This window comes from Piliocolobus tephrosceles, chromosome 11 (genome assembly GCF_002776525.5).
Source record: "Piliocolobus tephrosceles isolate RC106 chromosome 11, ASM277652v3, whole genome shotgun sequence".
In the NCBI taxonomy this organism is placed as follows: Eukaryota; Metazoa; Chordata; class Mammalia; order Primates; family Cercopithecidae; genus Piliocolobus; species Piliocolobus tephrosceles.
This window is the reverse complement of record NC_045444.1, coordinates 101426683-101451577: the sequence shown is the minus strand read 5'-3', so window position 1 is coordinate 101451577 and position 24895 is coordinate 101426683. Positions and strand designations below refer to the sequence as shown.

The window sequence follows — 24895 nt, the reverse complement described above, 5'->3', positions numbered from 1 at the left end:
CTCCTAGAGTGGTAGAAGTTATGTCTTCTAATTTGGCAAATAGCTAGAAAGACCTTTATATTTTAAAGCAATTAGCTTTTTCTTTTAATTTTTCAGTCTTTCCATTGATAGAATTTAAAGTTTTATCATCAATGTATTCTTTCATATTCACATAGTTGCACTTAATGACAGTTCAAAAATAATATAATAATCGAAATGGACTATTCTGATGTGATGAGCCATTCTTACCTACTTCACTGAAAGGTTACCCGAAACTGGAAAAGGTACTTGCTGAAAGCTTTGGGCCAGGAAGTAGTAGAACTTGAATACAAATCAGTTGTGATGTCAGATTCCAAGGAGACATCATGATTTTTGAGAGTTGTTTGTGTTTCAAGTGAACAAAGTTCAACCATGAATCACAACATTGTGTATAGTATACGGTAAAAAGGAATAATATACCTACGAGGAAAAATTCTGTTAAATTGAATATAATTTTCTAATGTTGATAATTGTAGTCACATCTGGCCACTGTGCATGCTGACCAGTTTGTATCTATGGACAAGTAACAGCCCAGCCTGTCAGGTCATTACCAACCCCCAATCTTCTCTTTTCTTCTCAAGGATTTCTCTGTGAGCCTTTGCAAGACAGTGCATTGATCATGCCCAGTTCTGGTTACTGCATTTCACTGTGGTGGTTATTAGAGAGACAATGTCAAACATGATTTTTCTTGTATTGAAACTGATTTTTAATTATTATTTGTTAGAATACTCTAAGGAACCCTTTTGTGCAAGTTTTCGTAAAATTCTCCGTGGGACTTGATGCTGTTGAACTATTGAAACAGATAGATGAACTCGGTGAGTCCAAATTCACAAAGCTTTTGTTCATGAGTCATGTCGGAAATATAAACAATATTGTTCCATATGATAACATTTTCCCCCTTTTCTTCTGTATTTAGTGTCTAGCTAGTTATTCAAAGAAAAATGAGACACTGGATATATCCCCCCATCTTCTTCCCAGTTAGTTGTACAATTATAAGTAGTCATGATTATTTACAAGCTCAGTGTCTGTAGTTAGTTTCAATAATTATAATGCAGGTAAGGCGTGGTGGCTCACACCTATAATCCCAGTACTTTGGGAGGCAGACACTTGAAGTCAGGAGTTCGAGACCAGCCTGGCCAACATGGTGAAGCCCTGTCTCTACTAAAAATACAAAAATTAGCTGGGCATGGTGGCACATGCCTGTAATCCCAGCTGCTTGAGAGGCTGAGGCAGGAGAATTGCTTGAACCCGGGAGGCGGAGGTTGCAGTGAGCCGAGATCATGCCACTGCGCTTCAGCCTGGGTGACAAGAGTAAAACCCTGTCTCAAAAAAAAAAAAAAAAAAATTGTTATTATGTAATATAAATGCAGTTTTTTTTCTTCAATCATGGGTAGGTTATTAGAAGTAAGGGAGCACTGTTATTTTAGTGACTTGATGAAAGGCAAGTCCTTAAGGACAAGGGAAACTGAAATTATTTGTGTCTGGCTACATTTAACATTTTTATCTCCACTGTCCTCAGTATCACTTGACTAATCCAGAATGTAACTGGAAGAGATATAGAGTTAGCAAAAGCAAGAAAAACACAATGGGGAGACTCAAAAGAAAATAATCTGAAATCAGTATTCAAGGTTGGGTCCTCCTCACATGGTCATTTAAAAGGAAGAGTCTGCAGAAGATCAAAGGAAGCTGTCTAAACTTGTACATTCCTTCTGCCACTTCCCCACCTTCAACCTAAGGGATGCAAGACATCTAATTCAGGCTGTGTCTGATTCACTGTTGCTATGCAACCATGGGTATGAGAAACAGATTGAGAGCATCAGAATTTGGCAGTAGCAGAGCAAGTGCTCCTCCTCCTCCCCGGCACTGCTGGGACGTATATGATTTAGGTTGTAAACCAGTGGGGAAGAATTATGCCTATATTTGTATTGTATATGATTGTACACATATTATGATAGTCAACCCAGCTAGATTAAATAAAGGTACTAGTGGATTTATTCTCTAAAAGTATCATTTGGGCAAGGAACTATTTGATTAACATATCAGGGCTAAACTAAAAAGTTCTTATATAAATTTTGTCATTTTTAACTTCTGAACTAGGAAGTGAGGCTTAGAATTTAAAATAAGATTAAAATGAATGTAGCATTGAGACTCTATGCTTGTATAATTACATATGTAACTTAGTATTGAAGAGATTATATAGTTTGAATTCGGGGGACACTGACCCTTTGAAGTGTTTTTATGATCCTGTCTACCAGAATTTCTAAATAATTCTTTGGTGTTGTGTTGATTTCCAATGGCCGCTGGAGGCCACTGTTCAACCACAATTTACCCCTCCCCCACCAACATCTACATCAAGTAAAACATTTCACTTTAAATTCTAATGAGAAGTGCATTTAAGAAGTTGTCTTCTGTGAGAAATTTAGTCCTATTTTGGACGATGTAAGAGACATGTCTGGGTTCTGTGAGGAGGGATTTATGATATTCACAGCCTTCTCAGTATTCATGATGTAGTAGTCAGTAAAAATTTAATTGGCCAAATGATTTGTTAACTTGCAATTTCATATTTACCCTTTGTCCCAGTTGATTTCCTCACAAAGAATCATAAAATTGAGAAATTAAGTCCCCTTTATTCCAGAGTAATTACCTAAAATGAAATCTTGATCATTTTGTCAGATTAATACAGATATCAAAAGTAGTAACTCACATAAGATTTTAAGTCAAACAGTATTAGAAATTCACAACTATGTGGTATATATTTTCAGGTATCTTAAATGTTTCTATATCACAGCTTATGTAATAATATAGTTTATTTGTCCTATGTACTCTACATAGACTTTCCTTTGTTTCAATTTGTGCATTCACATGTACAAAGCAGGCATTTCTGTTTAGCTTATTCGAAACTCGCATCTCTGACTTATAGTTTTTTGTCCTAACTACATGTAGATAGATTTTAAAAAATTTATTCGTCTTAGTTCTTTGTTAACTAAATTGTAACAAAATATATTTTTAAATTATCTTGTATCTTTCCTAGAACGTAGGTTTACTGTATTTGTAACTAGCTCGGATCCTCAATGAATATTTGCATAACGACCCATTTTCTTTGGTGTAGAATACTAGATATTTTTAGAGTAAATTCTGCAGCCTTTCGTTATTTATAATCTAGTTTAGTGTTTACAAAAAAATCAGTGTTTCATCTAATTACTACCAGAATCAAGACCATAATTTTTTTTTTGTCTCTTTTGCTTTGCCTCTTTAGACATTCTAAGGCTGAAATTAGAGAACAACATTGACATCATTGATCAGCTTAACACACTATCTTCCCTGACAGTAAATATTTCCTCTTGTGTATTATATGACCGTATTCAGGCAGCAAAAACCATAGAGGAAATGGAGAGAGAGGCTAAAAGGCTCTACAAAAGCAATGAACTCTTTGGAAGTAAGTGCTATTCTATTAGCGTTTGAGCTTCTCTTTGTACTAAAATTGGCCAAATTCTTTCCTCACGTCTTTCATCCAGAACTCAGAAAACTAGTGTGGGGGTCATTAGGTCCTTTGATGTCCGTAGAAAAGAGAACCTTTCATGTAGGCAACCAACTGTAATTTCTAAGCATGTCTAATTTTGTTGGTGTACTTAAGATTGAAAAGGATTACATAGTTTGAGTGAAGTTGAGTCCATCCTCATAATCAGTCAAGATAATTTATCTAAAAGTGTTTTTATTGTAATAAGTGGCTTAGAGTGATGCATTTATTCTGTCTACTTAGTTGGTGATTGTATTCTTAAACTCCAGCTTTGAATCTCTGAGGTTGACACCTCCAATTAACCATGTTTTCTGTAAATTAAGAGCCTGAGCCTACTGTCACATTACTAACTCAATTGACTGTTTGGCTGTCCCCTCTGTGTACTCTCCAAACAATGAATAACGTCAACCATAAAATAACCTTTCTGCTGTTGTTGCCATTTTATTTTTAGGTGTTATTTTTAAGCTTCCTTCTAACAGAAGCTGGCACAGAGGCTACGACTCTGAAAATGTCTTTCTTCCTCCTGTCATAAAATATACCATCCGCATGAGTCTCAAGACCGCACAGACCACAAGAAGCCTAAGAACCAAGATTTGGGCCCCAGGGCCACACAATTCTCCATCACACAACCAGATCTATGGCAGGGCTTTTATTTATTTACAGGATAGTATTGAAAGAGCAATCATTGAATTGCAAACTGGAAGGAACTCCCAGGAAATAGCAGTCCAGGTTCAAGCAATTCCTTATCCCTGCTTCATGAAAGACAAGTAAGTGTGCACTTTCAGCCTTTTTAATGATCAACAACTTTTCTAAGAACTCACTTCAGTCCGTTCATTCAGATGAATGGAATTCTAGATGAAAGGAATAACATTCACCAAACCTTTGTAACATGCTTGTTTTGAAAAAGGGTTCACACTATACGGCATAGCTTCATCATAACTGCTCATCATTACCAAAACGATGGTAAAGTGGTTACCAAATGATCTATAATAACCCTTAGCTCTCCAAAAATTCTGGCCCTAAAATGGGAAGAATTGGACTTCAGACCTGAGTACATTGCTGCATGATTTTGATGTTACCCACTGTCTACTGGGCTTACCTCCCTCTAGTCAAATGAAAGGGATGAACAAGACCATCTTACAATCCCTTCCAACTCCCAAATTGGATTTTAAAATATCTGAGCACATGATCAATTTTAAGAAAACAAATTGAAAAAAGAAATCTTGAACACATTTTTATCAACTATTTGAGATAAATATTGTGCTGCCTGAGACTTTCATGTACTGTCAGTTCATTTGCTAGGAATCCTCCATATCTAAAGTGGTTTTCCTCGATGAATAAAGAAGTAACAATAATGCTTTTAGACAATTCAATTTGAATGTTCAAGAAATCTGCCAGTTGGGTAGCACTGAATGCTTCCTTCACTCTGTAGATGGTTAAAAAAATAAGTGGATTACGTTTTTCAAGTTCACCTTCCTATATAAAAGCTTGAGGCTGATTATTACTTTAAAGGAATTGAACATGCTACGCAACCCAGTTATTGCAGTTTATATACAATTCAAATGGTATTGGCTTTTTCTTTTCTCTTCTTTTTTCTTTCTTTCAATGCTGTGTCTCCCTTGACTACTTCAAGAGTTATAAATGAGATGAGGTAATGTAACCCAGTGCAACAGTAGCATGAGGAAGCAGGTAAGGATTCCATCAAGTGGACTGTCAAGGTTAGCTGGCTGTTGTGGAGGCTGTTGTGGAGGGGACTTTGCTGCCTGAACTATGTGTGAACTGCAATGGCTTGCACAGATTATGAAGACCTATGGGGTCAATTAAGTTAAAATTCTTATCTAGTTACCTGCTCATTTGTTCCCCTTATAAATTTTGGTACCTAGGATGGTGAGTACCTGGATGTTTCTTTAAAGAATAAGTGCAGTCTGTATTCTTTATGGGAATATGTTCATAATGCCTTACACACATATAAACTGTTGCATAGAAAATGATTTCACATATATTATTTCATTTGTTTCATCCAACAACCTCATAAGGTAAGTAGGAGCAGGAATTATTGTCCATACTTTCCAGATGAGAAAACTGAAATCCAGAAAGGCTAATGAACTTGCCCAAGATAATATAACTGGTACTACAGGGATCCTTCTGTTTACAAGACCAGCATTTCTGTTTTATACTAGACCAAACCTAAAATACACTATCACTTGGAAGAAACTTTACAGGGGATTTGTTGCTAATGAATGAAGGCCTTTGCCTAGTTCTAAATCCAGAAATCACTTTAAGGCTGCACCAGAACCCAAACAAAATTCATTCAAGAAGTATTCTTTAAATGCCTACCCCATGCCATACAGTTTCCTAGGAAACAAACCAAACAAAAATGGAATATGGCCTCAACTCCCACTGCTCCCTCACCAAAAAACACCTCATCTCTCTGATAATGACACACTTCTGCATGCTAAAGTGATACTGAATTATAGTGATCTCATGCTTCATTAATATTTACATTTTTCTTGGAGCACTTGGAGGTAATTTTTTTAGCCTTGTAGATTACAAAAGGAAATGGCCTTGGGACCTTTCTCCAAGTGAAAGCTTCAGTGGAGCCCAGCATATAAACAGAGCAACTTAGAATCTTTCATCGACATCTACTGCCTTTGCCTCCGCGCAAATAAGGGTATCAGTTGTCAGAACCATGACTACTAAGGTGTGGTCCCTGGACCAGCAGCATTAGTATCATCTGGGAAGTTGTTTAAAATGCAAATACATGGCCCCACCCAGATATAATAAATCAGAAGCTGGGGCCCAGCAACTTGTGTTTTAGTAATCTCTTTGGGTGCTTTGAGAACCACTCCAATTTAACTTTCAGGCATCATGAGCAGGACACTGAGGAACACATCTGGGGCTTGAGGATGTCTTCCAGTGATTCTCTAGTTTAGCACATCATCAAAATAGGCATTTCTATACCATGTATAAAGCATCTTCCAGAGCATTACTTTGAGGAATCCAAGTTCTTTGTCTGCATTTTAAATCAAATGCTTTGGACCAGGCACGGTGACTCATGCCTATAATCCCAGCACTTTGGGAGGCCAAGGCAGGTGGATCACTTGAGGCCAGTAGTTTGAGACCAGCCTGGCCAGCATGGTGAAACCCCATATCTACTAAAAAATAAACAAACAAATAAACAAAAACAAATGAATGCTTTAGATTTTATTTCATTTTGGGAAATTTAGTTTCATAATAACTGATCTTCCTAAGAGTAGATATAAATACAGTGATTTTGGAAGATATAGCTTTTAGTTAGGTAAACCAATCATCTCATTTTAAATTTGCCTTTTAGATAAGAATTTAGTTTAGACATAAAGGTTTTGAGCCTTGCAATTATATCTATATAGTCATTATTTTCCCAGACAGGACATACTCAAACACAATTTAAACAATATGTCAATTTTATCTAATAATCCAGAGCTGTCTTTTTTTCTTACTCTTGAAACATTACACTAAAAAACAAACAAACAAACAAAAAAACCACAGACCCATGGGTTAAATCAGCTTCATGCATCATAAATAATGGGGTAATACTTTCAATTTCAAAACAGGATCATAACTTCAATGTAAGAGAGAGTGAGTTCTTTATATATTATAGTCTCTGCAAGTGTGGCATTATTTTGGTCACTGAATTTTTCTTTCTTTCTTTGTTTTTGTTTTACAGCTTCCTAACCAGTGTCTCTTATTCTCTTCCAATCGTGCTTATGGTTGCCTGGGTTGTATTTATAGCTGCCTTTGTGAAAAAGCTTGTCTATGAGAAAGACCTCCGGCTTCATGAGGTATGTTGAAAATCACTTCTTGTTATGAGTAAGTCCTGTTCATAGAACAATTACTATGATTTTCATCATGCCTATATAAACTCAGAAAGCCTAACTTATCCCTTGTGAATTAAACAGAAAGGAAAACCTTTTACAAATCATAAAAGCAGCTGGTAAGGCAATATTTTATTTTCTCAAAAAGTGACATAAAAGTCACTTAATAAGTGCTTTTGAAAAACAAAATCTGAATAAAATATGAGTACAATGATAATTCTTAGACTAATTTTTTTGCCCAAGAAATTACCTATAGGACTTGTGATCTAACAGAGGAAGTTTAAATAACAACAATAACAACTGTTCAGGCAGAGAGATTGTTGGCATGGTAACTAAAATAACCCAAATGTAGATCTAGATAGAGCTATAAACATAGACATAGATGTATGGCTTATTTTGGCTGTCACAAAGAAAATTCTCTTTCCAGTATATCTTGTCTCCTTCAGTTACCTTCTCCATTTCCCACTGACTCCTGACTTATAGAAACTAAGAATTTCATGTTATGCTACTGATTGGGTTAATAACCATATCACAATGGAAGACAGAACCAAGAGTGTGAAGCATGACCTCTTTCTGGGCACGCTCTTCATCATTAACCCCAAATCCAAAATATCTTACTTCTTTTTAGGACTGATGATAAAGCATTATGTAGTTTTTAGATTGTATTTGAGTAGAAATTATTTTATCTACTGATCCCATAATGAATCCATTCTTATACTCACTCATGGAGTGGAAACAAAGATGAAACATTTCAAAACTGGGGCACAATAATTATTGCAAGGGCTGGCTGAATTCTGGAATAATGAGGTCAGAGGAACCTGTTCATCCACTTGTCCTTTTCAGACTTACCTTGACAATGCTTTTAGACAATCGATCATTTCTCCCTGTAAGATACAAGTTGCTGCTTCATATTACTGTTAGTTCAGCATCAGGCTTTCAGTGTTGTCCCAGCATTTAAACGTATGTTTTTTACCGTTTCTATTTGAATTTTGATTGATCCACACAGCTGTATTTTTATATTTCAGTTATAATTTGTTAAACTTCTCATCAACTAGGTTGAGTCCTGTTGTATTCAGGACTGTATGCAATGGTTTTCTAATTCCAATTTAGAAAATTGAATCCATGCCTTCAACCATAATCATGATTGCAAGCCCCTACCTTCTAGTTTTCTTTCAGGTTCCTAGTATTCAGAAGCAAATCTTCACAGAGTAAAGAAAACCTTTGAGATAGAAACTGTGACAGAAACAGAGTCCATTTCTACTTCAAAATTAATACCTACCTTAAAAATATTACTTGTGATAGAAACAGTAAATAGAAGCATGTATGCGTACCGTATAGATACAAATATATATGCATATAAAACCGTGTGTATACAATACACACACATTGTATTATTTCGTGTTTGAAGATGATGCTCTCTGAAAGCATCTATGTATGTCACCAAAAAATATTAAAGCATAACGAAAAGTCATTTCTCAACTGAAAATGCGAAAGACATGTTTTTAGCTATGAACCAGTTTCTGTTTGGTAGCTCTGTGTCTCCATTTGGCCTGCATCTAACTTTAAAATTTAACCACCCTTGTCTTGGGGTCAAAGTGACATGGTGGTAGATCACTGAACCTGGGATCAGAATGTCAGGTTTTGTATTCCGATTCTGCCAGCCATATACACTCGAGCTCAATCTCTTAAACTCTCTGAGTCTGATCATCTAGACTTCATTCAACATTTATTTCCAGAATGTAGCTCCCTCTGTCTGCCAGAACAGAGGAGGAGCTCAATTATTCGTATTTTATCAATTCTAAGACATTGATTTCCCCTCCACCTTTTTAAAGCCTCTGAAATTGGGATACATTTGATAGGGTGTCATGATTTATTTGGCAGTAATCTTTCTTTCTTGGTGGCATATAAAATAATGGCACATCCTCAACGGTGTCCTAAATTCGAAGAAATACGGTGTGTTTATGAAATGAATTGATGGAGGCGGGCGTGGAAGGAGTGGGATGTCCCTAGTGCCTCCTGCTCAGCCTCGCTCCACTGCCCACAGTTCTCATCTAAACTCCTTTTTAAAGATATAAGGTTCAGCTCAGAAAGTGAGAAGTGACTTGCTGAAGACCTTGGAGCTAGTTAATGGTAGATCTGGCAGTAGAACTGAAGTATTTTGACTTCCAACCAATCCTCTTCCAGATCATAGCTACCTTCACCCTTAGTCTTACTTTAATAACATAGACTTCTAAGGACATTTGCAGATGATGATGGATAATCTCTTAAGCTACCAGAAACTCAGTCACTTTTTAATACCATCCTTTTATATTCTAATAAAGTCTAAAGCTGCCCAAGTCCTACTTCTTTCTCATTCAAATTAAGCAAAAAAGGTAAATAAAATCAATATTCCCCCGCTTTCCTTCTGTAATTATTCTCAATCCTGGCAAGAAAACCAAGTTAATTGGTATCTCAATGAAGCCACTTATCTTTGACTTTGTTATGGTATGATTCCACGAATCTCTTTACCTTGTTAAATAAATTAGCACAAATCCAATAAGTTTACTTATTAAAGTAAGCCCATAGTATAAAAAAAGTACTTTAAAAATGCCTTTCGATTGGGTTTTGTTCTGCACTTTGCTTTTAAAAATTAAAATGATAAAGCTATACCAATCTGATTTCATAACACATACAGAAGAGTATTTTTTTCTCATTATTTTCATGGTTTATGAGTTCGATTCATCTGTTTGATCTAATGTAAGTCATCTATGGGACTTTCAGTGCTTATATTTTGTTGGAGACAGAATTTTGGAGTCATTCTCTCAGTTCAGCCAGGTAACCTAAAATATATGTGGGCCGCAGAGATGTTACCAATAATTACACAAAGATTTTTTAGTCCCCTAGTGCTTCACATTAAACAATTTTTTGTGCTTGCCTGACATACACTAATCCACCCCACCAGTGGGAATTTGAAATGTTTCCAGTAATGGTCACAACATCCTTTATACTATACTAAAAAACCCAATAATATAAATGTCTATTGTTAATAGAATTATAGAAATTGAGGTAGAAAATGTTATTATTCCTTATGAGTTAGTACTTGACATTCTGCGGAGTTGAATGAAGATATTGCTATCAAGTAAATATATGAGTATTTCTGATTTCTTTTCTTGACAGTATTTACGTCAATTCCTGTGCATAAGCTTCTCATGAATGTGGCAACACATTTATCCAAACTCTTCTAGAATCTCTTTCTTATTCTCTCCTGTAAACTGGGCAGACTTTGGCCACTATGCAGAGGGGTTTTCTTTGAGCAACAGGTTATCAGATATTGATGAATTGCTCTGGCAGGTTTGGGAGGCTTGAGACAAGTGACTCTCTGATTACAAAGCTGGCACCTGACATCTGTCACTTTGAGGAGGAACTAATGGCATCCAAGAAAGCACAGCCGGCCGCTCTCGGTGGGCCCCCTTCCATCAGCAAGTTTGGTCTTGTTTATTACAACAAAGTTGGCAGTGAATCTGGATAATTTATGGATGACTTATATGCTCTCACTGCTCTTTCTCTTTATGAATAGCAGCTGTTTTCCTCGTGGCGTAAAATCCTGAAGTTTCACACTGAAGTTTCATGCTACAATGTTAAATAGTGAATGCTTTTGGAAGCACCTAACTCACCCTGTTTCAGGAAAAAGCAAAATGATTAGTATCTAACTTTTACAAATTCCTGGGACTCGAATCTGATCTTGAGTATCAAAAATTTCAAAATTACATTGATTAAATACCATTAGTCCTGGTATTCAAGCCTGCCAATTATCTTCTAACAAGTCTAGGAATGAAGAATATTCTCAATATATAAGTGATTTATAGAAAGCTATCAATTGTCAGGGAAGAAAATCATGTTTATACACGTGACATCAGCTTTATTTTGTGGCCTTGATATGGTCTAGATATTTTATAAACCACCTTGGGAAATACATTGACATTGTGCCCTACGTACATATGTTGCCACTGGGGGGAAATATGTTTGTATAGGCTACATAAAATTGTGGTAAATATCAGCTTGGGAAGTAGTAATATAGGTTCCATAACTCCCCCACTTAATTATATTCAAATAGGCATAAAATATGAAAATACAAATAGTAGGAAAGGGAAATAAAAAGGACTAACATATCATATTGGAACAGGTGAATACCTCTGAAATAATCACCAAACATGACACAGTATTTTTTTCAAATGGGGTAGGGTACATGCAAATAATTGCTGGAATAAGATATCTGACGTCTTTTTCACACTAAAATGTAATTTTGTTTTCAGTGATAGCATGTGTAGCAATTGGGGAAACTTTCCATAGTGACCTGTGCTTCATGCTACTTTGATCCATACTTTCCATGGAACCACAGAAGCATAGGTTGAGTCTTTACTACAAATGGTGACAGGGTCTTGGAGGAGAAACACATTAGGGAGAGAATAAGGTGAGAAAAAGGGCAAAGTTAAGAGGGAAAGTCACAGGCTCTTTCTCAGTGGTGATTAGCTTAAAGCCCACAGCTTAGACTGTTGGCAGCCAGGTAGCTGTTTCCCTGGTAACAACTGGAGCAGCAGAGTTATCGAAATGTGATGTTACAAAAGCAAAAAGTAAAATTCACTATTTTGCTTGTAGAGCAAAAGATCTAGTGCATTCACTATTTTTTTTTTTTTCCTGGAAAAGTTAGGTTTAATGGGGTGGGGCATTGACTATCCTTGATTTTGATAAAAGAAAAAATTGGGTTATAAAGCTGTTAGTGGAAATTTCTTTTTCTTTTCTTTTTTTTTTTCGGAGACAGAGTTTCATTATTTTCTCTCAGGCTGGAGTGCAATGGCATGATCTTGGCTCACTGCAACCTCTGCCTCCTGGGTTCAAGCTATTCTCCTGTCTCAGCCTCCTGAGTAGCTGGGATTACAGGTGCCTGCCACCATGGCTGGCTAATTTTTGTATTTTTAGTAGAGATGGGGTTTTGCCATTTTGGCCTGGCTGGTCTCGAACTCCTGACCTCAGGTGATCCGTTGGCCTCGGCCTCCTAAACAGTTGGGATTACAGGTGTGAGCCACTGCGCCTGGCCTGTTCCTGGAGATTTCTTTTGTTCCTTTTTTTTTAAAGGATACTAGGTTCATAGGCTTAACATTAATCATGAATTGTTAAAACTGGAAACCAGGATATCCAGGTTACACCAAAGTACGTGTCACAAAATTCAACCAAACCAAGGTCCACAGGGCTTTACATCTTTTTTTTTTTCAATTTTAATTTTTATTACTTTTTTGTTATACTTTAAGTTCTGGGATATATGTGCATAGCGTGCAGGTTTGTTACATAGGTATACACATGCCATGGTGGTTTGCTGCACTCATCAACCTGTCATCTACATTAGGTATTTCTCCTAGAGCTCTCCCTCCCCTAGCCCCCTACCCCCCGACAGGCCCAGGTGTGTGATGTTCCCAGGGAACTTTAAATCTTTCAGAATCCTTTTGAGTTAATGCGCAAATAGATTGTGCTGGTTTATTTTTCTACCTTGTGGAATGCCTTGGCCTCTGGGGATATCACTGAGGTATCAAAGAATATCAATTGAGAGAGAGGTATAGAGGATCTCAGATACATGAGTTTATTATGAATGTATAAATGGCGTTTTGGAAAACAAGGATGACAAATATTGACCCAGACTGCCAGTAAGTGTTAAGGATGGGAAGGCTATAGCCAAAGGCGGAAGATCTCTCTTAAGTTTCTGTGTTTTAAATTCTTAGGAATCAGGTATACTGTTTCTCTCAGGAACATAAATACTGATTGTGTTGTTCATTAGTGTTTATTAAAAAAAAAATTATGGATTTTTATGAGCTCAGTCTCTACATTGAACTAGTAGTCAAGCCATGGTTTTTCACCAGCTTGAAATGCTCATGCCTGCACAAATGTCAAAATCATGTAAAATTATTCAGAGGATACCATAAATTTGATAATCTATTCTAAATTGGTTTAATCTAGAGATGTCAGCTGGATAACAATTATCAAGTGGAACTGTAATTAAACAAACCCTCACCATCCAAATTGTTTATTATATTGTGCCATTCTGTGAACAAATAATCTAAGATGTTCTGGTTTATATAGGCATATTTCACATAGCAAGCATGGATAAATTCTTGATTTATGTAAATGATTAAAATGCCTAGTTCCATACATAGAGAGACTATCATGACATTTCGACATAATACAGGGAATAATTTTTATTTGGGAGAATATCAGCATAACAAGCACCTCACATTTTTTCTTCTTACAGTACATGAAGATGATGGGTGTCAACTCCTGCAGCCATTTTTTTGCCTGGCTTATAGAGAGTGTCGGATTTTTACTGGTTACCATCGTGATCCTCATCATTATACTCAAGCTTGGCAATATTCTTCCTAAAACAAATGGGTTCATTTTGTTCCTGTATTTTTCGGACTACAGCTTCTCGGTTATTGCCATGAGCTATCTTATCAGTGTCTTCTTCAACAACACCAACATCGCAGCTCTGATTGGAAGCCTCATCTACATCATTGCCTTCTTTCCATTTATTGTTCTGGTTACAGTAGAGAATGAGTTGAGCTATGTAGTCAAAGTGTTCATGGTAAGTCAACTGTTGGAATGGCAGAGTGGGAAATGACCCATTTTTGTTTGTTTGTTTGCTTATTTTTGGATTCTCAAACTGGAAGTTCGCTTATCTAAATTTGAAATTCAGTGAAAGCAAAGTAAGCTCAATGTCCTAATGATAGCTTTTCCTACATCATTGTATACCATACAAGACAATGAAGAGCTTACAAAACCATGATATGTGATACTGTTAAGAAATAGTTCCTAAAGAAAGAACAGTTAAAATGTCATACATCATGTTTCAGAGGTCGTCAAGAATTCTGACTTCTCTCTGGTCCAATTCCTGAAACATCTTGGAGCCTCTGGTATTGGAATTATTCTCATATGTGAACAATTCTCACGGTTCTCATGACATACAATATGGCTTAAATGCACCGACAGCATATAATCAACCTTAAATTCTTTTCTGCCTTTTCAATTCAGAAGCACTACATTAATTTATGAATTTTAATTAAAGCATTAAGATTACGGACTGAAATTTAGAAAGCAGAGGCAAATTTCATCATATTAAAACTTTGCTATTTATGGAAATAAAAAGTAATGAATAACTTTATCTAGTATTGACAACTTTGGGTTCAAACAATATTTAAATTTCTAATTTGTTGCAATTATCAGTATTCAATCAACTGATATTTTAGTATATTTTTATTCATAATACTTCTATACCGGAAATAAATGTATGGAGCGAAAACACCGTCTGTCCCTTAATGTTTTCAGTAAATTTTAGTCTTAATATTGAATTACTCCATAATTTCCTATTTAATTACTTGTCAAGCAACATTTAATGAGTTCAAGTGTATATTTTGATTTTTTAACGAATGGTTACAAGTTGTAATTTTCCTGTTTTTGTTTTCTGCTGTTCTCTCTGCTCTTCCATCACAGTTGTAGCCTGGTTGGTAAGGGACTGCTGTATTTTTAAATTTGCTTAGAGAATGAGCATCAATTTTATCTATACAAATGTCCAAACTTTTAAGTATTTTAGGATCCCTCTGGGTGAAATACATGAAATCTACAAGAACTATCATTGCTGTTTCCTTTCTTCACAGAGCCTGCTGTCCCCAACAGCATTCAGTTATGCAAGCCAATACATTGCACGATACGAAGAACAGGGCATTGGTGGGTCCCCTTTCTTTAAAACTGGATTTTATCTTTCACAACTGTGCTGTGTGTCACAGAAGAATAAACACTCATGTTCACTTTTTAGGTCTTCAGTGGGAAAATATGTACAGCTCCCCAGTTCAGGATGACACCACCTCATTTGGCTGGCTGTGCTGTCTAATCCTAGCTGACTCTTTCATTTATTTCCTTATTGCTTGGTATGTCAGGAATGTCTTCCCAGGTATGAATATACTTCCTACACATGTATGCTTTTTATGTGTAACTTCAACATAAATCAACTATGTTCTAATATTTTATTTAAAATATAATATTTTATTTTAAATATGTTCTAATATTTTATTTGCACAATTTTTTTAAACTAAAAAAAATAATTTTTTTTTTTTTTTTTTGAGATGGAGTCTCCCTCTGTTGCCCAGGCTGGAGTGCAATGATGTGATCTTGGCTCACTGCAACCTCCACATCCTGGATTTAAGTGATTCTCCTGCCTCAGCCTCCCAAGTGGCTGGGATTATAGGCATGTGCCACCACGCCCAGCTAATTTTTGTATTTTTAATAGAGCTGGGGTTTCACCATGTTAGCCAGGCTGTTCTTGAGCTCCTGATCTCAAGTGATCTGCCTACCTTGGCCTCCCAAAGTGCTGGGATTACAGGCATGAGCCACCATGCCTGGCCTTTAATTTTTTTTTAATTAAAAAAAATCTTATTTGCCATATATAATCTCCAAAAAGAAATACTCAAATCCCAAAGCTAACAAAAAATTTTCAGGATGAGATAATATACTGCTAAATTTCCTCTCAGATATTCCTTTAAAAGATGGAGTGAATTAAGAAGCTTAGAAATAGTGTCAAATCAATCCAGTCTCTCTAAATAGGAGTGTGAGATATTATAAGGGAAAAACCAAATCTCCTAATTCTAAGGAGAATTTACTAGATTCTAAAGGAAGAAGACCTTCTACGTCTCAGTCATCCTTTCTAACATGCTTAGATAGTTTTCCATTTAGCCCTACTTATATTTATGTATTTTTTGATGTTATAAATGAATAAAAGAACATGATTTCATTTATGTAAGATCTTTGTGAAAGACACATAGATAGAGACAGAAGGCAGATCAATGATTGCCTGGGATGTGGGGTGGGAGCAGGGATTATCTGCAAATGGGCATGAGACACATTTTTTGAGTTATAGACATGTTCTAATATGGAATGGCACAACTTCATACATTAACTAAAACTTATCTACCTGTACACTTACAATAGGAAGACAAGTAGGCCAACAGCATGCATTGTTATGAGAGAAATGATATGAAATTATGTGACTAATAGTTTTAATTATGTTTTTCTAAATGGCAAAATTATCCTTTCAGTCGTGGATGAATATGTCTATACATGTCTGTTTAGACCCTTATGGGGATTAAACTGTGGCATTTTCTGGGCTGGAAACCCAGAATCTGGATCTGAGCTAGTCTTACCACTGTAAAATCACAACTTGTAGCATTTATTTCATAGATATATAGTGGCTTTTTCCATTACAATAAGTGTACAGTTAGATAAGTTTTAGTAAATATAAATGAAGCTGCTTAAAAACTAACGAGCAAAAAAGTCATCTTTTTTTTGCTTTACTTTGGAAACTGAGACCACCTTTTAGTTTTATATAGTGTCAAAAAATAAGGCCGGGTGCGGTGGCTCACGCCTGTAATCCCAGCACTTTGGGAGGAGGGTGGATCACAAGGTAAGGCGCTCAAGACCAGCCTGGCCAAGATGGTGAAACCCCATCTCTACTAAAAATACAAAAAAAAAAAAAAAAAAAAAAAAAAAAAATTAGCTGGGCGTGGTGGCACGCATCTGTAATCCCAGCTACTCCAGAAGCTGAGGCAGAGAATTCCTTAAACCTGGAGGGGTGTATGTTGCAGTGAGCCGAGATCGCGCCACTGCACTCCAGCCTGGTTGACAGAGTAAGACTCCATCTCAAATAAATAAATAAATGAAACTACTTCCTAAACCATACATAGGATCTACTGTTTCGTTTCTGATGTTTAATGTTAACAGTCAACTAAAACTCACTTTTCCTGATACATTTTTATTCCAGGGACATATGGTATGGCAGCTCCCTGGTATTTTCCAATCCTTCCTTCGTATTGGAAGGAGCGATTTGGGTGTGCAGAGGTGAAGCCTGAGAAGAGCAATGGCCTCATGTTTACTAACATCATGATGCAGAACACCAACCCATCTGCCAGTAAGACAAGTCGGTCAACAGTATGCCTTGTTATGAGAGAAATGATAAGAAATTACATGACTAGTAGTTTCAATTATTTTTTTCTAAATGGCAAAATTATCATCCTTTTAGTCATGATGAAAATGTCTACACATGTGTCTTTGGACTCCTATGGGGATTAAATTGTGGCTTTTCTGGGCTCATTAGCTCAGTTGGTTAGCATATGGCGCTAATTAGGCCAAGATTGTAGATCCCTTTGTGGTCCAGTTAGACTCACACAGAGAAAATTTTGTTCCTTGGCCACAATCTGCACCCCTAACTCCAGCCATCTGTCACCAGTCATAAGAAGTAACCAAGTAACAAGTATCAGTAATTTAGCATAACCCATCCCAAATACTGGAAAAATAGTTCAAAGCTTATGTCTTCCTGATGCTAGGTGAGTCATGTCATCTTTATAAAGTGAGTACGGGCCACATAAGTGGTCCTTTTGTGATGCCTGAAGCAGGCGTAGATAGTTATTAATGATCTGGACTCTATAAACCGCAGATCTGAACTAGTCTTATCACTCTAAAATCACAACTTGTAGGCATCATTTATTCCATAATTTGGTATCATCCTGCCCAACCAGGGGACCAAGCCTTAGATATATCTTTTGACTATTTGATATTTGTTGAATAAAGGAGGATTTGTAATTATAATACCATATTCTGGAACTGCTTTTTCCAACAAAGAAGGGTGACATAAACCTTGGTTCTCCACTCTTACTCATTCTGTAACCAAGTGAGGAGGCTGAAGACTATAATAAATCCTTTGTTTCTGGAATTTTTATTTTACTTAGAGGGTTATACTTTTATAGTCTTCAATTTTTAATAAAGATAAAGTCTAACTCTAGCTGCATTACCTTACTTGTGAGTTTACAACTCTTCCATTGATTTCTCTCCAGGTCCTGAATACATGTTTTCCTCCAACATCGAGCCTGAACCTAAAGATCTCACAGTTGGGGTTGCCCTGCATGGGGTCACAAAGATCTATGGCTCAAAAGTTGCTGTTGATAACCTCAATCTGAACTTTTATGAAGGGCATATTACTTCATTGCTGGGGCCCAATGGAGCTGGGAAAACTACTACCATGTATGCTAACTTTTTGACACTTATTGCCATAGAAGCATATTACAAAAAAATACAGGTTTTTAAAAAATAAACTAACCTACATTTATAAAAAACAAAGTTATTACATTTCCCAGATGGAAGAAGATGGCTCAACTTGTATGCTATAGAATGGAGTCAAAATCAAAGATTCTAATACTTAAAAAAAGTTTTAATTCAGAGCCAATTTTGTAAAATGGGGAGTTTCCAATAAAAATAAATATTCTTGGCACCTCTTAGACAATAGGAAATTCTACAACTTTGAGTTCATATTCTTAGGTAGAGACTATTGGTTGAGGCTCATTAGTAACTGATCTCTTTTTTCTTTCTTTTTTTTTTTTTTTGAGATGGAGTCTCGCTCTGTCACCCAGGCTGGAGTACAGTGGCGCGATCTCGGCTGTCTGCAAGCTCTGCCTCCTGGGTTCACGCCATTCTCCTGCTCAGCCTCCCGAGTAGCTGGGACTGCAGGTGCCTGCCACCACGCCTGGCTAATTTTTTGTATTTTTAGTAGAGACAGGGTTTCACTGTGTCAGCCAGGATGGTCTTGATCTCCTGACCTCGTGATCTGCCCAGCTTGGCCTCCCAAAGTGCAGTAACTGATCTCTTAAAGGGAGTATCTGCTTTCTGGTTCATCCCTGGTCTCTACCAAGTTTCACTGCTTCATACACCCACCCTGTTTCATTTATTTGCGTTTCTAGCCTGGTGTATATATAAGTGTGAAATTGCACATCCTGATATAGACACACTTAGCCTCAGTTGCTCCTTCACAGGAAACCTTTGCCTTGACTCATAAAGAAACAAAGGAACCACCAGCTATCAGAGAGAAGTCAGAAAGGCCAGGAGCAGAACATAAGCTGTTCTTTCTCACTCCTCACCTATGTAGCATTTTCCTGTGTCAGAATGGAGAAGAGATTCAACTGTTTTTAAAGTGACATTCTTTTGAATTGTTCTTTATGTGATTTGCTCCAATGCTCCACATTCACTTAGTTGCTGAGTCAGCTCTAAGATGCTGTTGGTGCTCTAGCCCTTGTTTGAGAAAAAGGATCAGTTGCTGCATATCTTACTTAGTATCATCATGAATCAGGTCAGTGACTGCGAAAACACTGGAATTAATTTTTTTTTTTTTTTTTGTAAATAAAAGGGGACAAAGGAAGGTCATGAAATGAGTGAGCATATAGCCTCTGCTATTTGCATGGCCTGTTTAAAGTCAAAGTTGGCTTTCTAGTGAGAATACAATGACAAAAAGGCCATTTTTTTTTTTAACTTTTATTTTAAGCTCAGGGGCACAAGTGCAGGTTTGTTACACAGTAAACTTATATAATGAGGGTTTATTTTACATATTATTTCATCACTCAGGTATTAAGCCTAGTACCCATTACTTATTTTTCCTGATCCTCTCCTTCCTTCCACCCGCCACCCTCCGAAAGCCCCACTGTGTGGTGTTACCTTCTATGTGTCCATGTAGTCTCATCATTTAGTTCCCACCTATACGTAAGAACATATTTGTATTTGGTTTTCTGTTCCTGTGTTAATTTGCTAAAGATAATGGTCTCCAGCTCCATTCATGTATCTAATAGGCAATAAGAGGCTAATGAAGAAAAGGAACAGAGAAGGCTCTTGAAGAGGCTATAATTTTAGCTGAGAATGCCCCCATTTTATTGTTCTAAATAGAAATCTTTAATATAAAGTATGTTATTTGTATTTCAATGTTCATATGGGAAAACTGCATATTCCGTTGTTCATAATTTAATCCAGAAGTCTGCAATGCAAGGCACTGATTAGGTCACTGAGGCAAAGTACTTAGAAAACAGGACCTTTCTCTGACCTCATGGAGCTCACACTGTAGTGGAGGAGATGGGTATTAAATAATTGCCCAGTTTACTAACTATCTGAAAGATGATGGGGAATTATCCAGGTGAGAATATTCTAATCACAGTGTAGAGAAAAGGACTGGAGATGAACAAAGAGCATGTGGGAAGTAGAGTTAGGAGCTTAGAGTGATGGGTTAGGCAGGTGATGATGATGATGGTCCCATGAGGATAGCTGTGAAAACGGTGAGATGGGCATGTAGTTAGGAGATTAAGATAGGAGGAGAGTGCAAAAATGACTTACGGATTCCAGTCTCATGCAACCAGTATATGAATTTATCACATGATGAAAGAGGCAAGATCAATGAGGGTGTGGCTTTTAGGGTAAAGATCATGAGCTCAGTTTTAAACATATTGAGTTGAAGGACCCTGTAAGAAATCTCACAGAGAAGTGGTATTGTCTGATAGATACATAGAGCAATCTTGGAGCTGAATAATGAGGTCTGGGCTACAGATGTAACTTTGAGATATGCCAACTTGTAGATGCTAAGGGATGTCAGGAAAGTGCATGGGTTTGCTCAAGGAGTGAGAATGTACTTGAAATTTAAAAGCCCAGTCGTGGCCAGGCGCAGTAATCCCAGCACTTTGGGAGGCCAAGGCGGGTGGGGCACGAGGTCAGGAGATCAAGGCCATCCTGGCTAACACAGTGAAACCTCGTCTCTACTAAAAATACAAAAAATTAGCTGGGCATGGTGGTACACACCTGTAGTCCCAGCTACTCGGGAGGCTGAGGCCGGAGAATGGTGTGAACCCAGGAGGCAGAGGTTGCAGTGAGCTGAGATTGCCTGATCGTTTTTGTCATTGTTACCACTACCACCACCATAAATGCCATCATATAGCATTTATGTAATACTCTGAATTATTAAAAACTTAAAAGTAATTTTCCTTATTTCCATTAAATACCATTTTATTTCATAGTTTGCCCTTGCCTGAGAAAATACACTGTATTTTTTCTTTCTAACAACTGAGATATAGTTAGTCCTAATATCTAGCTTCAATGCTTGGCTTATACCTAATTTATCATTTCTTCATTTCCAGTTCCATGTTAACCGGGCTGTTTGGGGCCTCAGCAGGCACCATTTTTGTGTATGGAAAAGATATCAAAACAGACCTACACACGGTACGGAAGAACATGGGAGTCTGTATGCAGCACGACGTCTTGTTCAGTTATCTCACTACTAAGGAGCACCTTCTCCTATATGGTTCCATCAAAGTTCCTCACTGGACTAAAAAGCAGCTCCATGAGGAAGTAAAAAGGCAAGTTAAGACAGGAATGAGAACCTAAGTTGCTAACTCCTCTCAAAGACCCATAGCTTGGTTGGTAAATCTCTGGAAATGATACCAATAGGAAATGTTTTCTCACAAAATAATTACTTTTTAGTTTTTCTACTTCTTTAATATTGCAAACATTTAAGGTCATTATCCTTATCGGCCAATTATTACACTGAAATTGTTTAACTCTTCATCTCTGGCTCCCATATTGCCCCGAATCCTTTGCTTCTAATCTCCATGGCTACTACACTGGTCCAAGCCTCCTAAGTGGATTCTTGGATTTCACTCTCTTGTGAAATCTGTTCTTCAAAGAGCAGCCAGGGTGATCTTTTTCAACTGCAGATCAGACTATGTCACTCCTGGATTTAAATCGTCCAATGGCTTCCTTCCACGCTCAGTATAATACACAATAACATCCTTATCAAGGCTTACGAGCCTTATCAAGCCTTATCAAGGCTTACGAGGTCCTTAACAAGCCTTATCAAGGCTTACAAGGTCCTAAGTGAGGTGCCTCCATTCTCACTTCTGATTTCATATCCTTCCACTCACCTCCACATTCACTCTGCTCTAGGCACACTGGACTAGCTACACACGTGACTATCCTAGGCCTGCTCCAGCCTCAGGGCTTTTTACTTTCTCTTCCCTCTACTTACAGCACCCCCCACCCAGGTGGCCATTTGACTTATTCGTGATCAAATGACCACTTTCCTGGTCTCTGCCAAAATGTCACCGTTTCTGAGATGACTGCCATATATAAAACTGATGCCTAAAATAGCATGTCCCAGCCACTGCTTATCTTATATTCTGTTTTATTTTTTTAGTTGCACTTACCACCACCAAAACTCATTTGAGAATATATTTACTGACTGGATTTCCCTATATCTCTCCCAATACACACACTTACTAGAACATAATCTCCTTATGAGTAGAAATTTTATCTGTTCACTGCTTTTCCCAAGTCTGTAAAACACAGCCTGGCACAAAATAGGCAGGCACTCTCTAGATATTTGTCAAAGGAATGAATTATGTATTCCTTTGCTTTTTTTTTTCGGTACCTCCAATCAGGTGATAAATAATAGAAAACTATATTATGAGTCCTCAAGAGTTTATTGTACCTTACTGAGCACATAATAGTTATTTAGTGAATACATATTGATTAGGGTTATTGTATGTTTCCAGTACTCAAATAATATATCTGTAAAAAATAACCATCATACATTATTTTTGAAGGACTTTAAAAGATACTGGACTATATAGCCATCGTCATAAGAGAGTTGGAACGCTGTCAGGAGGAATGAAGAGGAAGTTATCTATTTCCATAGCTCTCATTGGTGGATCAAGGGTAGTAATTTTGGATGAACCATCTACTGGAGTTGACCCATGTTCTCGCCGAAGTATATGGGATGTTATATCCAAGAACAAAACAGGTATGAGTAGTTTCTCAGAACTTCCCCACCCAGCAGTCACACTTCTGCCCTCTGGCATATACAAAAGCAAACTGAGGCTGGATGCAGTGGCTCACACCTATAATCCCAGCACTTTGGGAGGCCAAGACAGGAGGATTGCTCTGAGACCAGCCTGGGTAACACAGTGAGACCCTGTCTGTACAAATAATAGTAGTAATAATAATAATAATAATGATATAATAATAATAATAATAATAATAATAATAATAAAACAGCTGGCTGTGGTGGCTGGCATGTGGAGTCCTAGGCAGTCAGGAGGCTGAGGTTGGAGAATCACTACTTGAACCCAGCAGGTCAAGGCTGCAGTAAGCTATGATCAAGTCACTGTACTCCAGCCTGGATGACAGAGTGAGATACTATCTCAAAACAAACAAACAAACAAAAAACAGCAAATTGATGACTTTTCTGTTTATGATATCTTTAAAAAATTTTTTAAATTTATTTGTATAGATACATAATGCTTGTCCATATTTATCAGGTATAATATCTTTTAAAAGTCTAAGATTGGCTCTTTCTTTTCCGAAGATTTTTCTCCCAGATAACTTTCTGGGTCAATTGGTTAATATCTATGTACTGCCCGCTGTCGGATGAGCATTTAACTGGCCTTTTTGAGAGCATGCAAATCCAACAGAAGCTTCAAAGTTTAATGCTTAGAGGAGCTAAGAATCTAATTAGAGATATCAAACATACACAAATGAAAATAAACTGAAAACAGACTAAATAAGTGCTAACAGGATGTGAAGTAATGGAGTAATCAGAGTGGAGTGGAATAATCAGAGAGGAATATTCAAAAAGTCTTAAATTATTGCTTTTTCATAATGAAGAAAAGGGAAAAGAGGGAGAGAAACAATGCAAAATGAACCCACGGGAGCAAAATTCTAATAGACTGCGAAGAATTGCCAATGCCCACATGACAAATGGTGAACATTTAGTCATTCAGCATAATAAAAGATTATTTGCTGTTTATTTGTATTAAAAAATGCCTCCAAATATTTAAGAATACCCTTCTGAATTTTTCTTTTTTTTTTTTTGAGAGGGACTCTCATCTGTTGCCCAGGCTGGAGTGCAGTGGTGTGATCTCAGCTCACTGCAACCTCCACCTCCCGGGTTCAAGAGATTCTCCTGCCTCAGCCTCCCAAGTAGCTGGGATTATAGGTGTCTGCCACTATACCCGGCTAATTGTAGATGGGGTTTCACCATGTTGGCCAGGCTGGTTTCGAACTCCTGACCTCAAGTGATCTGCCCGCCTCAACCTCCCAGATTGCTGGGATTAGAGGCGTGACCCAGTGAGCCTGGCCCTGAATTTTTCTTGCATCATTTTGGAAGCTCTTTGAGGTCAGTCAGTTTTTCAGTTACCTCATAAAATGTGACTCTTCTCCTCAGATGTCACAGGATTTACTCTGGCCAACTCTCTGTATCTTGGGAACTGTACTTTCATGTTTCATTCTCTGTTGTTCTTGTCTGTGTTTTCAAGCCAGAACAATCATTCTGTCGACGCACCACTTGGATGAGGCTGAAGTGCTGAGTGATCGCATCGCCTTCCTGGAGCAGGGTGGGCTTCGGTGCTGTGGGTCCCCATTTTACCTCAAGGAAGCCTTTGGCGATGGGTATCACCTCACGCTCACCAAGAAGAAGGTGGGAATGGGAGAAAATATACCTTATTATGGCATCATAAATTAAGTTTTATATGAAATAGAAGCAGAGTCTCTCCAACTTTATTCATTGCTAAAATTCATTCGTATACTAGCTTAGTGCTTCTCAAATTTGAGTGAGCATCAAAATCCTGGAGGTCTTGGC

At 37.3% G+C, this 24895-nt stretch overlaps 1 protein-coding gene across 1 annotated transcript in view; it reads left to right on the top strand.

The window, feature by feature from the left end:
* ABCA12 (ATP binding cassette subfamily A member 12) overlaps positions 1–24895 on the top strand; it is a 214699-nt gene that overhangs the window by 139984 nt on the left and 49820 nt on the right. The window contains exons 20-31 of the mRNA XM_023217266.2: positions 743–833; positions 3275–3454; positions 3987–4302; positions 7242–7356; positions 13667–13996; positions 15066–15135; positions 15224–15358; positions 17222–17368; positions 18291–18477; positions 21399–21617; positions 22863–23059; positions 24573–24733. Of these exons, the coding sequence (XP_023073034.1) occupies positions 743–833; positions 3275–3454; positions 3987–4302; positions 7242–7356; positions 13667–13996; positions 15066–15135; positions 15224–15358; positions 17222–17368; positions 18291–18477; positions 21399–21617; positions 22863–23059; positions 24573–24733 (2148 nt within the window). The remainder of the gene's footprint in view (positions 1–742; positions 834–3274; positions 3455–3986; positions 4303–7241; positions 7357–13666; positions 13997–15065; positions 15136–15223; positions 15359–17221; positions 17369–18290; positions 18478–21398; positions 21618–22862; positions 23060–24572; positions 24734–24895) is intronic.